General features: G+C 39.0%; 1 protein-coding gene across 1 annotated transcript; it reads left to right on the forward strand.

The window, feature by feature from the left end:
• The first annotated feature begins 10,205 nt into the window (after positions 1 to 10,205).
• DUSP19 (dual specificity phosphatase 19) lies at positions 10,206 to 17,084 on the forward strand. The gene is made up of 4 exons (XM_014892513.2): positions 10,206 to 10,490; positions 10,571 to 10,617; positions 11,911 to 12,063; positions 15,948 to 17,084. Exons 1-4 carry the CDS (start codon positions 10,271 to 10,273, stop codon positions 16,167 to 16,169), a joined length of 642 nt encoding a protein of 213 aa, XP_014747999.1. The 5' UTR covers positions 10,206 to 10,270; the 3' UTR covers positions 16,170 to 17,084.
• The last annotated feature ends 202 nt before the right edge of the window (positions 17,085 to 17,286 follow it).

A 17,286-nucleotide genomic window follows, 5' to 3' on the forward strand; every position in this document is an offset into this window, starting at 1 on the left:
AAGTTAAACTATCTTCATGTACCTACAGAGCCTTTTTGGGCAGGCAGGTACAAACTCTTGATCTACTTTTTTCAGCCTGTGTTACACTTCTGTCCTAGATAAATGGGGTAGCACACAGTTGCAAATGTACAAAAATAACCTATTAGAGGTTACTTTGTCTTCTCCCTTCCTCTCCCTTTCTCCCATGAGAACACAGTGGAATAGCGTGTCCCTCTTTAAATACAATAGCTTTTACAATCTATCCAGCAAAGATTAAAAAAAAATTCCTTCCTTAAATTTACCTTACATTTAAAGGAGGAAAATTTGAACCAAGGAGTATTCAAAGAATGAAGGGGTTTCCCTCACTGTTCCTAGGAATCACATTTACTAGTCAGTGGGGATTTTTGAAAGTTAGAGGTTTATACATGTGACAGAACAGTGCAGTGGCAGATTTTTGTAGATAAAATTGTGTCAAAAAGCAAGCTAGTGGAGAAGAATTACATGAGTACCACCCCAATTGTCTCACCTATGATCAAACTGGGGAAAAGATTGAAAAACCACTACAGTTATCTTCCACATTTCCATCTGTAATGTTTTTTCCATTTGACAAAGAAATATTAGTTCTTTGAGTGTGTAAAAAACCCCAGCTGTTTCATACAGCACAGAAATATAAAACTTAGACCAGACATAGAATATATGACAAAAGTCTATCCCAATATGCAGTGTGAAACCTGTGTGTGAAGAAAGGTAGGACAGGATAAGGCTGTGGAAACTAAGGAGTGCTTCCACTCCAAATAACTGTAGCTAAGAACTGAAGTGGTTATTAAGATTTCCACAATAAAAAATTATGTGCTGCCATCAAACACATCACTCAATAAAAACATATGAGATGAATCTGCATCTTAACTTTAGCTGTTTAAATAGCCTAGTTCGAGTTCTTCTTTGGAACAAAATGCAGACAATTTTCCTTTTGGGGAAACCTGGTACAGTAATTTTCCTGCAGGAAGCATGAGTACTTTGAAAGTACTTATTTCCTAATGATTTGCTCTCTAGGTAAACAGCCCTTGGCTTCCTTTACTGAAACACAGGACTAGATATCAAAGAATTTGCTTGTATAGATGAGTCAAACAACTTGGATTTTGTGTGTTTAAAATTTGCTTTTTCAACTTAAGTAATACTGTTAAGAGTTATAAAGCAGAATGTGAAGTAACAAAAACACTATTTTAAGGATTTCTAACAGGTAATAAAACCATTAATCAGAAGATCTATACCAATCATTGCTAGTGGATTTCCTTACACAGATTAGTTCTACTGCACTTAGAGCTTTCCACATACATTTCTTTAGTGATAAAATGTTTAGGGTTCTGTTGTTGTTGTAATGTTCAGGGTTTTTTAATTTTAAATATTTTTAAGGATGTTAATAGCATAAATACCTTTTAACGTGGTTGAAAGAAATTTGGCTTATAGGTATAACTCACTATATATATCTTCCAGGTTTGTTTTGGTTTGTTTTCCCTGCAATATTTTTTGATGTTGATAATGAAATTGTTAATGATCAAGCATTACTCACACAAAATAATCATGTCTAATCCAGAAAAATCTTTTCCCTTCTTAGTGTTCATGTCAAAAATAGTCTCTTGTTTAACTTGCTGAATTAACGAGGAATTAACAAGGAATGCCATTAGCAAAGTAGAATCAGAGATTTCATCTGCTTCAATTAATGAAGCTCATTGTTTAGAGTTGGACAGAAAACAGCCATTACATCTTATGAAAAATTGTGAAGTTTTAATATTAAGATGAAGCCAAGAACACTTAGTGCTGCTCACAAAGAGTCATTGACTGGTACTCCAAACACTAGATGGCCTTTTTGGTAGGATATTTGTCTTATCAATCAAACTTGAATGGAAATCTTTGATATTTGAGGACTGTTCTAAAGTGAACTTTTGGTGATTTTGAAATTGTGGTTAAAAATATGGGATGGAAAAGGAAGAAAGAAAATTCTCTTCATGACTTGTTTTTACAAGATAGTTCCAAAGGAAAGAAATCTTCCTAGTTAAGATGTTAGCAAGATAGTAAATGAGTTACATCAAATCTATTCATAATGATATCCAAATCTAGTTTTCTACCATTAGTTTAAGTCTAAATGATATACAAATTTTATCTAAAGTAAATCATAAAACATGGCTACATCATCCTGAACTTCATTTATGGTTTACATATAGAAATTAATTTCATATAAAAGTAATAAAATAATGAATTACTTTAATAGGCAATCAGAATGGAAACTTCTGGCTACTTTAAAAGTACATTAAAAGTAAGGTGCGTTTAGGAACAGCTTCTGAGTTCAGGTAAAATGTTTCTGTACATTTTTTACTGAAATATCCAAAGAGAAAACATAATTAAAAACCCCCTGACCTTTCAGTCTGCCTCGTTATTGAAGAAAAAAAAAAAAAAGAAAATAATTAAACACTAAGAGACAGTTTAGGTCAATCTGGGTCATTCTTTGACTCTGGAGTATATAATGAAATTTTTTTTTTCTGAGTGTGCCTCTGTGGGTGTATTCCAGGATGTCATCTCTCTTTCTAGAAATGTCTTTCTTTTAAGTCACCAATTTTCTTCCTTCTGAAGCCCTGGCTTTCAAGCACTTTCATCTATCCTCCAAATGTTGATACATCTGTCTCAGACCTCATGGCAAAAAAAAATCCTAGAAGTACCATTTTCTTTGCTGACACATAATATCTCATTACAAGCTTGGATAACATAGTTTTTTCCCATCAATGCTATTTACAGGTTTGCTTTGCTCTGTCATCTGCAATTTTCATTCTCTCCCAGTTCACAGATGCAGCCTCTGGAGTCAGGGATTTATGTAAATGAAATATGATTTGATGGAAATTTTTAACTTTATCAGGCTGATCTTACTAATTTTTATTATTCACTTGTCCAGAAGGAAAATAAAAACCCAAGAATCTGGGCAGATTAAAAACTCATCAAGTTCACTTCTAGGATCCTGTAGCAAAGGCTCACTTAGCTTCACTGTGTCTTGTATACAGGAATTTAAAGAAATAACATAGGTGACATCCTGCCTCAATATTTTGAGAGAAAAAGGAAAGTTAGGTCTCTTCTTGTGAGTGGAATGGAAGTTATTAGGCAGCTCTGGGCTGGCTGGATCAAACTATAGACATAGAAAGAGGCAGATCTTGGACAGCTTAATTTTCCTCCCCTTTGTGCAGGGAACTGCTTCCAGCACACAAATATTAAGTACAATGCAATGTCAGTGATAAGGTAAGGCAAAAAAAAATACATGAAGAGGAATAGTATTCTCCAGTTTTTTCCTTTCAGGATGTGGGATGCTGTGTTTCTGCATGTTTCACTTCACCTTTGCCCTGATCATAGAAGGCATCTCTTCATGATGAACAGTAAGAGCAGGTACTACTTACAGGCCTAACTACACTAATCTATAAAATATTTTTTCTACTGTATTTACTGTTTTATGATCCTGACTAGAAGTTATAATGGTTTCCATCCTGAACGTGGTGAAACAAAAAAAAACAAAACCTTGCTATGCTTCCTGCTACAAATGGTAACATTAATATTTTATTATGCATGTGGAAGCTACATATTAACAGAAGTTATAAATAAGATGCTACAGGAACTCTGAAGTAAAATTTGATTTTTGCCTTCTTTTATTTTAATTTTGAGGCTGTAGGCTTGGTGTAGCAAGAGAAATTTTTGTGGATTTTTTTTCAATTAGCTCTCTTGTCTTAGAATGACCACTGAAACCTGTAGAGAAACAGAAAGGTTGTGAGACAGATTAATTGCATTTTTGGAGTAGACTGTTAAAAACTGAGGTACAAAATGGAAATTTGAGTATTTTGACAAAAAAAAATAAATTAAGAGCAGTCGTAATAACCACTGAAAAATCATAACCTTTTACTTCATATTTGCCAGCTAAAATAGAGAAAGAAAACTATATTTCAGGTTTCAAAGGATTTGAAAGCATTGCAGAAATTCACTTACATTAACATAACCTCTCAAAGAAGAGCTCAGATTTTCTTATTTCTTTTTGAGCGTCCTGACCCTTACAGGGTTTTTCAGGTTTTACTGCAAGGTTAACTTCTCTTAGGTTGCTTTTTCTGAAGTGAAGGTAAGTGTTTAAAAGGAAATAACACACAAGTGGTGGAGAAAAACTGCCCTGGTGACTGGTGGTCTGTGCTAACTGAATAGTTACTCATCACTCCTTTGCAGAGCAGCTAGCCTGAATGGAAGGTATTTCATACATGTGCATTTTTGTTAAAAAATTCTTGTAGTCTCTTGATATTGTTCCTTTCCCTAACTAACTTTGCCTAACTCCCGCTGAGCTGACATACTTGGTTTTACACCAAGCTACATGAAAAATGTATATATATGTGTGTGTGTGTGTGTGTGTGTATCTCTGTCTACCTTTGCTAACACATGACTGCAGAGAAGCAAGTTCAAGTCCACTTGGAGAACAGAAATCTGGGCACAAATGGAAGTGGAATTCAAATCCTACTTATGTAACATAGACATGAGTTTCCAGACCTTCCTCATACCGAGTCCCCAGGGGTACTCCCTTTGGCTACTAAATATTTTAGTTTTGCATTCTACCCTAGTCCTCAGCGCTCTTCACTAAGTACAATCCCTGATGCGCCATAAAAACACACATCTTTAGATCTGTGAATCTGCTCATTTATATGGATTGCTCACAAAGTGTGGTGAGAGCAGAGAGGAATGTCCTGGTGTTTGTAGGGCCATGCCTTTGGTCATGGGCATGACTTTGCTTCTGGGGAGATTTCCCTGCAGCAATATGAGAAGATATGCCAGTGGAAACACCACTGGCTCAGGATAGCTTTCTAAAAACCAGCAAACTTTGCTGCTTGAAATAAAATATTAAACAAAGAGCAGCTGCCTACCCTTCAGGCCAGGAATACAAGGCAGTGTTTGAAGAAAGTTCGCAGACTTAATAATATTAGAAGCAACTATTGGGCCTCTGTTTGCAGTCTTTAGCAGTCTGCACTGGGCTTCCATATTGTACCTTATCAGAGCTAGATCACCAACTCAGTCCCTCAAACTCCAAAGAGCTGAGGAACTGACTCTGTTTCTGGGCTTGACCAAGATGCATCATATGTTCTTACCTGACATGCTACATAGACAGAGCTGGTCAAGAATGAAGCAGCATATATTAGCAGCATGGCTTTAATGGATGCTTTGATTTGTATGCCAAAGGTATATAGGAAAAGAGGATTATGTAAATGTGTGCTTAGGATATATACTGCCCCTTACAGTGGAAAACCCTCTGCAGCAGTACATGAGCACACACTTATGAAGAAACAAAGCACAAAAAACACGTACAGATGACTCCCACCACCTCTGGTTTCACCCTATTCCCACACACAAGTAACTGCACTTTGTTTAGCCAATAGGGTCTAGCACTTCCAATGTGTTACAAACTGGCAGATCCAGAAATTCAGAACAAACTAACACCTTCCAGCAAAGCCTGGCTAGCTAACAACCAGGTCACAGTATGTGTAACTGCAGCACTTCGTGCAGGAATGCCCTGTTAGCTTTCTGTACACAGCCTTCAGCACAGCCCTGCTTCCCATTTAGTCCAGCTTCTACAGCAACACATTTAAAATGCTATATACTTAGTCTGCTCCTGCTTTCACCCCTTATTCCTGCCATCCTAGGAAAAACCCCCTAAACCCTCAATAAATGGCAAACTTAAAATTTCTTAGGCCTTCACAGTTCACCTCAGCAATTAACTCAGTGCACAAAACTGAGAATCCTTGTGGACTTTTCACTCTTCACTATATTAAGTTCTGTAAGAGGCCTTGCTATAAATTCATTCTTCCTCATAAAATAACATTTCAAGATTTTGTCTGCACTCCACTAGCTTTTTGAAATCTCACTTTCCAGTCAGGATTCCACTTACAATAGATTGTCCAGGCATGTTACTGGATACGAGAACAAAGGAGTTAATATCTGCATCCTCATTCTGGATGTGGGACAAAGGTACACAACCAGGAAAAGGGGACCAATCACTTTCCATCAGCATTGCTGAGACTCTAGTTTTCTTCCAGAATATTCCTTCCCTAGCAGATATTGGCAAGTCTAAAGGATGCAAAACAAACTGATGAGAACAAAGGAGTAGTTGTCTCTCAGCCAAAACCTCTCGACATGAAGGAAAGGGCATGGAGCACAGACACAGGCCACTGAAGGGAAATGGGAGCATGTCATACTCCAGCCACCCTCCCATGTACTACCTTTCCCTGTTGCTCAGGGTGTGAATGATCCTGAGCTTGTGACTCCTAACTGCTTCAGAAAGGGAAAAGCCAGCAGGAATAGGCATCATGTCTTGACAACTTAGGAAAGCTGAAACCAAGACTCTGCTCCAGCTAAGGGCCTCCAGGTTGGTAGGAGACAGCATCCTGGAAAGTATGAAGCAGGTACACTTGGAAGTGTTTATGTGTGTTTTGGCACAAATGGTGATGAAATAGTCCCCCTGCAGAAGGCTACTCCCTCCCAAGTCATCATGGCCAGGAGCTGCCTGTCCCAAGGGGTCCACGTGCCACACAGTGCTTTGATGAAAGTCTGACATATGCAGTGCAATTTAAAGCTTTAAACCATTCTTTGCACTGTTTCAAGTATGAGATCAACTTTCCTGAATACTGTCATCCCCAAATGGCACAATGCACTTCCAAAAAGGCTTATTAGAACTTCATACAATGACATTATTATTTCCCTCCCTCTATTTTAAATACCTCCTCATGCATTTCACTGTCACACTTGCATTTCTCATCACCACACTACATTCATGATTCACACTCATCCAGTCACTAACTGGTGCACAGAGTTATTTTCAACTTCTCTGTTATTTTCAATCAGAGTCTGAAGCAGAGGTATTATTAGAGTTAGATTTTAGCTGACAATAGTTTGATTTTCTCCCCCATTTCTCTTACTCCTCAAAGTAATCTGGCAAATGCAGTTTGAAATGTGATGTAATTTGTGTACTAATTAGGGTTCAGTTCTCCACTTCTGTTAAATTACCAACCTAAGAATCAATTTTCAGTGCGTTTTACACTCCAACATGCATTTTTCAGAGTGCAAGGCTGGTTTTCAAAGTCTCTGGTTATCACTTTTCTGATAGAAGCCAGCTCTTTTGCATCAATAAGTACAGGCAGTACCTAGACCAAAAATAATAGTGGAAGGAAATAGATACAGCAGGGAGATGATGTACTGCCATATGAGCTCTTTGAATATGTACGAGCTGCTTTTTGTAATAATTAGTAATTACAGTACACATTTCTTAATTTGTATACATAGAACAGGTTCTGCTGAATTTCTTGACAGACAAAACAGAAGAATCATAACATTAAAAATTACTTAAAACTACTGCATTTGCATTAATATGTAGCTTATTCAAAACCTGAAGATCCAGAAATACCATAAATACATTCAGCCAAGGAAGTAGAGAAAGCATCCAGCTCCTGCCACGCCTTTAGAGAAGTCTTTTACTCTCAGCAAAGCATCAAGAGGAATATAGGAAATCATCTGTGAACTGAAATCCCAGCTTTAAACTCTAATTCATTATTATATTGCCTTCTACCCTGTAATGAACAGTATTAATAACTTGACATCATCACGGAATGCCTGCTCTATAAGTAGTGTCTATGAATATTCAAGCTGTATCAAATGCTTATGACATGAATGGACACACAAAATAAAAAGATAATAATTCTGCATATAAACATCTGCAGTGTGTTTGGATTTCAGAGAGAAAAGAGCCGCACAGATTTTTTTTGTCCAGTAGGGACCCCTGGTGTTTAAGGCAGTTATAACAAGGATCAAGATCCCTGGCAGAAAATGAATCCATTCCTTTGGAGTCAGCTGCCTTTCTGCATCCGCACCTATTGCATCTTCCTCCTCTAAATACAAGGAACAACACCTAGTTAATTTTGAGTGTCTCACAGATTTGTCTTAGTCTTGCAAATGGTTACACAGCACACTTACGCAGGCCAGAAGTTGGCTACAAAGTACCTGGTTACTCTAAGGGGAGGATGCTGGGGCTTGTCGGCAAGCAAATTTTGCTCAGGCATTGCCAATTTCCTGACACAAGGCTGAATTACCCCAGATCGGGCCAGGAGACATTTCCGAGACAAAGTCCAAGAAGTGGGTATTTGCTTTATTCAGCAGGGACCTCTCCTCCTAACAACGCACACCCAGGCACACAGAAATTACAATACATGGCTACATTTCATGCATATTCATCCTTTTCCTTAGATAAGGTGCGGTTATGCAAACTATTTCTTAAAACTATTTTCATTAGCACCCGCGAAGCGCAGGCTCTGTGCACCCTGGTGGTGGCACTGAGGAAGGCTCCGCATCTTCCTCCTTTGATGAAGGCTGGACGTCTTCACCACTGTGCCCTTTTCACCTTTCTCCTCTAGGCATGTGCTGTTAGTTGTTTCAGCCATTTCCTCACTGGTTTTAGCAAGCTTCCTCCTTCATTTTTTGCAAGCTTTGTTCCCTATTTCTTGCCAAGTTTCATCTAGCTTCTGTATTGGTTACAATGTAGAATTGTATATTCTTGCCCAAGTGTGCCGAGGCTCAATGCTTTTAACCCTTTCAAGATACCCTAAAATCCTTGTCTTTCACAGAGGCAGTGAGCCAACGCAGCCTGAAAACAGCAATGAAATTCTATGTAATTGTTGGCTTGGGCCACCTAAAGCTTTCCTTCGCTTCCTCTCTGATCATCTTCATCAAAATAACTGATAAAGCCTTAACCAAAACAAATCAATCAACTTCTGCATCATTGTTTTACGTTAACTGCTTTGAAGCACAGTCTACTTGTAGCAAAAGGGAACAAAAAAAAAAACAAAAAAACCCCAATATTCCACATCCACTTTCAGAGAGGCCACATATCTACCATGCAGAATGTAACAAAACCTCTTCCTTGTACTTCAAGGTGCCTTTATCATCCTAATCTCTGATCCAGCCCTTTAAATCTCTGTTCCTCTCTCTACACTAAGCATCATCTTTGATTTTATCTTAGTTTAGCTTCTGCAGATAGTGTGTGGGGTATTCTGCTTTTTTTAGATTACCTTGCTTTTGTTTTTTGTTCCTGTTACAAAACTGTCTCTGGCATTCCCAGAAATAATTAATGCTCTTGCAGTTCCTAACAGCGTTCTCTGCTTCTTGAATTGCCAAGGCATTTGTAGACCTCTTTACATGGAACTAAGTTGCCTTTGGTCTGTATTGCATTCTGGGGGATCTTTTCAGAGTCATCATATCCCTCCAGCGTAAATTTGAGGAATATTACAAGAGGAGAAGTACTATAGTAATATGTCCTCATTCTATAAGCCAGCAGAGAGGACTGATAGCAAATTGAAATGTATTTCTGGCTGAATTTATGTTAACAGTATCACCATCTCACTTGGCAAACAAACATTTCACACGCTTATGTAGGCTTCCATTATCTGAAGGGACCTACAAGGAAGAGGGATTCTTTATTGGAAACTTCAGTGATAGGACAAGAAAGAATAGGTTCAAAATGAAAGAGAGGAAATAGATATCTGGAGGAAATTCTTTACAGAATTCCTGCTTTACCACCGTGGAGGGGGTGGTGAGGCAGAAGTGCTCAGAGAAGCTGTAGATTCCCCAGCTCTGGAAGCATTGGAAGCCAGGACCGAGCTCGGAACAACCTGGTCTGATGGAAGGTGTCCATGCACATGGCAGGGAGGTTGGAATGAGATAATGTTTAAGGTCCCTTCCAACCCAACCCATGCTATGACTATGTAACAGCAGTGGAATATTACAAATGATACACTGTAGAGAATACAGGACAACATAGGCATTAAGTTGTTTGGAAATGAGGGGGAAGCAGGCTCACTTTGGCCCTCTTTTCTTCATTTTGCCTCTTTGGTGAAATGTCTAGGAGACATAAGAAACATAAGAAGCTGATTTTGTTTAGTCTTTGGTCACTAGTCAAAGACACTGGGGGGAAAAAACTAACCCAATATATTTAATTCTAACACTTTCCATGTAGCTCTTTACAATGTTTTCCCATGCTTCCCGACAAGCAGGTCCCAGTTAGAGTCAGACAGGCATTGCTGCACAGCCTGGAAAGATGGCTTTTCCATTTAAAGGCTGCTTTAGTTACGACAGAACGGAGCGGGGGGGTCATTGCACGCCGAGGCACCGCCCCGGGGCAGCGTCACCGGCGGCCGGCCCGGAACAGAACGGAACGGAGCGGAGCGGTGCCGGCAGTCGCGCCATGCACTCCCTCGCCCAGGAGATCCGCAGCTTCTCCAGGGCCAACCTGCGCAAGCAGCGCACCCGAGTGACCACGCTGACCGGCCGCAGGATCATCGAGACGTGGCGCGGCGCCTGCCTGCACATGGAGGAGGAGGAGGAGGAGGCGCCCGGCGGCGGCTTCGTGCAGGATCTCAGCGCGGACCTGCAGGTCGGAGTGGTGAAGCCCTGGCTGCTGCTGGGTGAGTGCGGCGGGGGGCGGCGGGCACGGACAGGGGCCGGGCAGGGGCTCAGCGCAGCAACGCTCTCTGTCTCTCCGCAGGGTCGCAGGATGCCGCTCACGACCTGGAGACGATGAGAAAACATAAGGTAGCGTTACACCGACAAACAAATGCATCTCGCGTAATGCGCGCAGTGCGTTTCTCCCGTGAATTAAAAATCCTAAAATAGTCTCTAGCGAATCTGAGGAAAACTGTATCCCACTTGCATTTTCAAAAGGCTGCTCCATTTGCAGGTGGATGGGTTTCTGTTGGCTTCACGAGAAGCTGAAATGCTTTCAGAGAATCCCAGAACCTTCCAAGGGACTTCTGGAGATTATCTAGTCCAAACCCCTTGCCAAGGCAGGGTCACCCAGAGCACGTGACACAGGAACGTGTCCAGGTGGGTTTGGAATGTCTCCAGACAGGGAGACTCTGGGACCTTCCTGGGCACCTGTTCCAGTGCTTGGCCACCCTCAATCTAAAGAAGTTCTTCTCCTGCTGAGGTGAAACTTCTTATGGTTTATCTTATAGCAATTGCTCCTCATCCCGTCGCTAGGTACCACTGAAAAGAACCTTGCTTCCCTGCAAGAGTGATGATTGTTTAGAGCTGTTTAATGGAACAGATTCCTACACTGCCATATGCATTTCCACTTCAGACACTAAGCAGCACCATTCCCCCTTGCCTTATGTGGATTGATGACACTAGAAAAACAAAGCAGCGTCTTTAAGTCTGTCCCAAAATTTTGTCTTTTTACTCTTCTCTGTTGCAATAACGGGGTGATAAGGCCTTCGGACGGTGGTGGTTCTGCAGGACAGGGCATACACCAGGTTGGCATCTGGTGCCACCTAAATGTCACTTTTCTGTAACTTTAAATAACCCACAAGCTGGCTGTAGCCTGGACAGAGCAGAGATGGCAGGAGGCTAGAGGTGGTGTCACCTACCAAGAACAGGTGTAGTTTACTCTGAAATCCTTCAGCAAATGTTTCTGGTAACTAACCAGAAGGAATGTTAAGCTGATGGGTTAGAGCTGGCTTGAAATTTGGGCAACTGTTGGGTGGTCTGTGCTCTCATTCCTATTGCTTTCTCTTTTATTTTCCAACCCTGTGATGAAAACTCCCTTTTCTGTTGAAAATCCATTTTTTAGTCTGTGTTTGAGCACTGTTCTTTTCATTTCCTCTCAGAAAACCCCCGAGATTTATCACATTATGTTTTAGCACACTTTGAAATTTTGCTTGGAGTAAAGCATACCATAGACATTTGTATGTAAAACTGAACATTGCATCAATGTAAGGTAGAGTCTGTGTATGCCTAAAGATTAATTTAACTTTGTTACTGCTTGGTTTGCTTGCTATCTTCAGAAAATGCCTTTTCCTTTTTTTTCCTTTTATTTTTTTGACTTAGGTCACTCACGTTCTAAATGTGGCATACGGAGTCCAGAATGCCTTCCTCAATGACTTTATATACAAGACCATTGCCATTCTGGACCTCCCAGAAACTGATATTACCTCCTACTTCCCTGAATGTTTTGAGTTTATTGAGGAAGCCAAGATCCAGGTATGCTCTATCAATAATTAATGTTAGTAGTTATCCTGTTTAGATTATTTATAACACTACTTAAGAACTAAAGCAGCTTCTTTTATTAAAAGAAGATATACCAAGTGAATAAACCAAATTAATAGTTTTGCCATTGTCTTTTTAAATTTTAAATAGAAAATCCATGTAATTTCTAAGCATTCCTAGAGACATAGTGCTGCTGTTAATCTTCATTCCCTCCAGCACTGCTTTTTCAGAATGACTGTCTTGAGTTTTAGAGAAATGCTTCTTTAGTACAGTTCGACCAGGGTTTGACTTTAGCTTACACAACTGCATCCTAAATCCAAGTCACTACCCCTGACAGAAGGAAATAAAGAAAATTTATTTATCCATTGGGGATGTTGTTTTGGGTTAGAAACCAACCAGGATTAGAAGCAAGAAACAGGGCTTTTACAGATCTGCGTGGTTTATCATCAGGTGTTCACCATCCTTGTGCTTTTCATTATAGAATCATTGAATGGTTTGGGTTGGAAGGGACCTTAAAGATTATCTAGCTCCAACCCCCTGCCATGGGCACAGACACCTCCCCCTAGACCAGGCTGCTCAAAGAACATGCTATGAATCCACATACATACCAAGAATACCAGAAAATGTATTAGTAGTCTTGGAGCCAAAAGTGACTCAACAGCTTACAAAATCCTAAAAGGATGTGATATAGAAAATAGGCTGAAAAACCTTCTGGGTTTTTTTGGCAGAGTTGTCTGTGGCCAGGAACATGCCCAACTCAGAGCTGTTAAATTCAGGTTTACTGTGCAATTTACAACAATCATTGTTTTGGTATCTAAACTATAACTCACCAACCAAACATTATTGCATGTTATTCTACCATATCTATCAGGTTCACTGTTTATGTAGATTGGGATAAAAGATGATCTTGCCCCAGTTTTGTGTCACAGTGTTCTTTCCTTCTCTCATTTATAATTTACAAGCTATGTGATAACATATTGTCACTACGTTACCTTTTCAAGGTTTCTAATTACAGTTTCCAGTTCATTTCTAAATGAGAGTTGCCATTCACAACTGCACAATTTTGCTTTCTGCCTCTGGTGTTTATATCTCAGTTACTATTTTTTAGGTTAAGGAGTTTACAGGAAAACGTTTACAATAACATTTGTAGTTTTCTGATGGAAGAGGTGGATGAAAGAGAAGGTAATTGGTGGAATAGTTGTTCTCCAGGATCAGTTCAGAAAGTACATGATAGTGGTATACAGAGACAAATCTCTGGGTGGTTTGAATTACTTTATTTGCTTTGTCAAAATAGTGTTAAAAGAGCATATGATAAATTGTGTCATGAAGTGCTCTTCTGTTTAAGTAGCCACATTTAAGTAACTACAGAGATACTACTGTTTCAACTCCTAAAATGGGGGAGGAAGACATGTTGACTGGTGGGAGAACATGCTATATAAGAAACTATTTCTAGAACATGGTTAACTCTGTGAAGGAAGTATTGAGAGCATGTGAATTTGAGGATGCTAGTGAAGCCTGCACTGTCCTGTAAGTCATTGCCAGCTGGGTACTTGTAACAGGATTCATGTTTCTAAAACTGTAATGGCTCAAGTCTCTAGACATCATGGTACAAATTCTGATACTGATCAGAGCTCAACTTTTCTTCTAGGCTCCAACTTGGCAGGCAGGTTTTCCATGACATGTTCAGTGACCCATGTCAAGTCATAACACTATGAATGAGGGATACTTTTTAATATGCTTAATATCTAAGAATAAAACTTCTGAAATCTTGTGTTTCCAAAGAGAAAATCTTTGCTTATTCATGAACATCACTCCTTTTTGCTCCCCCTGGCTTTCCTAAGGAAAAAGCCTCCATTTCACTGCAAAGTAAAATGGATCCATAAGGAATTATATTAGCCTTCAACTTCACTAAAACCTTTATGCTTTATTTAAATTTCTTTCCTTGGTGAGGCTTTTTGCCCACTGTGTATAACTATTGTATAATCACCTTTTCTGTTGGTGAAAGGTGATTTCGTTTCTCTCTCCATAAAAATTTAAAAAAACCCCACAACTTGGTCTTGAATCTCACATGATTCTTGCAAGTCCACAGACCATTTCTGGGCAGGAAAACTTTTAGGGTATCAGGATCAGAGCAAGGAGTTCTTGGTAAATAGAGATGAATTTCCTGTTTGCAGTCTGTTTCTCACTTTTATTCTGTATTCATAGCTAATACAAAATAAGAATGACATGCCAAATTAATTTTTGTATGAATTCTAAACAATCGGCTTTAGCAAGGAAAGATAAATATTCTCAGTATTGGAGCTGGTTTAATATTATGGCCCAGATTAATTCATGTTCAATAATTTTCAGGATTCATGGGTATCACGATATAATTTTTGGCAGTGTAAAACAAACCAGTTATTTAAAAAGATACATCAAGCTTAAATGTGAAAGAGGGAAATAAAGCATGAACTGTACAAAGGAAAAGAAAAACTGCTTCCAATGCATTTTATTTGCCCTCAGTGCCTCTGCTTAGAATTTCTCCAACAAGGATAATAACACTCAATTTCATACTTCTTTGTCTTCTTTTTTAAACTGGAAGATTTTTGGAGCAGGAACCATTTTCTGGTCTGTGTGTCTATTAAAATACCAGATAATTGCAGCTCCCTATTCTGTAACATAAACTGTTAAGTTCCTGGAAAGGAACCCTGATACTTAAAGGACCTTTTTGTCTCTGGGTAAAATTCCCACTAAGTAACTTGTGCCTGTTAAGGGCAGACAGAACAGGCTGTTTTTAACTAGAACAGTTTTGTTTAGCCTCAAGTATCTGAACACATCATGTCATGTTTCAGTATTTTCATTTAGAATGTGGAAGTGCTGGGAGTTTAGTGGTTTCTTTTTGTGCCAAAGGGGCATTTGGATTGAGACAGTTTGGACTGAGGCTTTTCCAGGTCATAGTCTGACATACAAACATGACAACATCACAAAGCCTGGGCCTTGCAAACATTGCTTAGGACACGCTAGATTGTCTAGTTGTCTTTGTATTGATTTGAGTTTCTTATTTCTTAACAAAACTTCTAGTGTGTAAAAAGAGCCATTCACGTGTCTCAAAGGTTGTGTGGGAAATATTTTAAGTAGGATAAAACCCATTATATTTATATATAATTCAGGATAAGCCATTGAATTCAAAATTCTGGGATTGAATTCAAATGCCAGAAGAAGCATTTGTGAATTTATGGGGGGTTGAGTAGATTTGGATTTTGCACCCTAGCTCCCAGTTAAGGAGCCTTAGTTGTACCAGTGGTGTAATGGGAAGGAAAAGATCTGTTGCAAATCACACAGTATCTTTAATTTTTCTGTTCCCGTGCATGATCCCTGTTACCCAGAATCTTCCCTCCAGAGTACACAAGAAACATGTGGCTGGAACTACAAGATGTTCTAAAATCTGCCTCTGTGCCTAGGTGTTTGCTGCCTTGCTATGTTTTTAACTTTTAACAAGACACTGTCAAATCCCTTTCCATATTGCCAATAAAATCTATTTCAAAGTTGGCACCCAACTAGATCAGATACTTTAGTATCCCAGGTGCCTGTGATTTGGTTTTTACATGAATGGGCAGCTGTAAGGCTTCAGGAAGAAAGAAAGAGGATGTGTTTTAGTGGATGTGTTTTAGTACTATTGCATGAAGTAAGTTTGACAAATTTGGTAATAATGAAGCATTATGGGTAGAAAAATACTTAATTTCATGCTTATATCTGTGTTTGGACTTATATGTGTAAATATTTGCTTTGAGCTCAGCAAGGAGCTTTGAATAAGTCTTACAAGAATTTTATATCAAGTTTCTTACACTTGTCATCTACCTCATGAATATCCCAACTTATGTTTGATTTCTTTCTTGGAGGATGGTGTGGTACTGGTTCACTGTAACGCAGGAGTCTCCCGTGCAGCAGCTGTAGTCATTGGTTTTCTAATGAATTCAGAAAGACTGAGCTTTGCCAGAGCCTTCTCTTTGGTGAAAAACGCAAGGCCTGCAGCTTGTCCAAATCCTGGCTTCATGGAGCAGCTTCACAAATACCAAGAACAGATTTTAAAGGCAAATGGAAGCATAAACAGTCATGACTGATCCAAAGGGAGAAGTGAAATAACCTGTTTTGACTAGAGAGGAACTGTTGGATGTACTTTAACCTGTCATTTTGAAATCCCCTTTTACATGTGAATTTCCAAGTCTTTATATATTTTTTTCTTACCCTCCTTTGACCCTGTTTTTTTCCAGCATGTCATCAAAAGGCCAAATGGTGTTGTACTGACTTCAGAGAAGTTTTGCCTAAAACCAGAGCACTAATAAAAAGCTACAGCTCCGTTGTTCTTGAAATACTAGAAAACAATAGGTTTGCTTACTGAACCATCAAAAAATGCAGACAAATAGAGAAAGGAAGTAAAATAACTGAGATAAGTTGCTTTCTTTCCAAATCGGTGTATTCCTAGTTGGTTGTAAAATCTAGACAATAAAACGTTCATATAATGAACGACCTTAATATTGGATTTTAAAATTATGTTGCAACTATAAATGATATTATTGAATTTTGTGGACTAGCCAGTCTTTTTTTTTTTTTTAATTAAAACGATGGTCTTTTGAGGATGCTCAAAATGTATAGGATGTTTGAATGCTTTGTGTATTTATATTGTTTCTCATCTAGTAGTGATTTGATTTGCATTAACATGACAAGTCCATGGAACTAGTGGGGGTTTTTTCCTGTAAATCATTTCAGTAGAGATACAAAATATTTTGATAATGATCTATCTCTGCTCATGCTACCATCTTTTTCTTCACATCTGGACCTCACTTGCTGTCTCCTCACTCCATTCCACACCATATGTAAAAACCAGACCTCATAGGGTCTGTAATTTTGGTAATTTTGACCCTCCTGAGAGATCCCAGGCTGAAATCCTCTACAAAATTTTAATAGTATTTTGTGGCTCTTAATGATTTGATATATTAATATGCAACAAAATAAAGAGAACACTGTGTTTGGATAAATTGTGTGCTAAAGTGATTTTTTTAAAGTTTGGTTTCAAGTTTGGCTTTCTGTCCTGGTACCAGTAGTTTGAACTGTACCGCACCATTGTGTTTGAACCACCAGCTCTGTTGTTCTCAACATGAATTGCTCATGCTCAAGAACACGTAGTGACAGGACACGGGGGAATGGGTTCAGAGAGAGAGAGTAGGTTGAGATTAGATT

This window comes from Sturnus vulgaris, chromosome 7 (assembly GCF_052056855.1).
Source record: "Sturnus vulgaris isolate bStuVul1 chromosome 7, bStuVul1.hap1, whole genome shotgun sequence".
Taxonomy (NCBI): domain Eukaryota; kingdom Metazoa; phylum Chordata; class Aves; order Passeriformes; family Sturnidae; genus Sturnus; species Sturnus vulgaris.

Bases quoted from the DNA above. Each gene is read 5' to 3' on its own strand.
- DUSP19 (XM_014892513.2), top strand. From the start codon at position 10,271: ATGCACTCCCTCGCCCAGGAGATCCGCAGCTTCTCCAGGGCCAACCTG. The intron at 10,491-10,570 runs GTGAGTGCGGCG...GTCTCTCCGCAG, and splicing joins GAAGCCCTGGCTGCTGCTGG to GGTCGCAGGATGCCGCTCAC. The intron at 10,618-11,910 runs GTAGCGTTACAC...TTTTTGACTTAG, and splicing joins AGACGATGAGAAAACATAAG to GTCACTCACGTTCTAAATGT.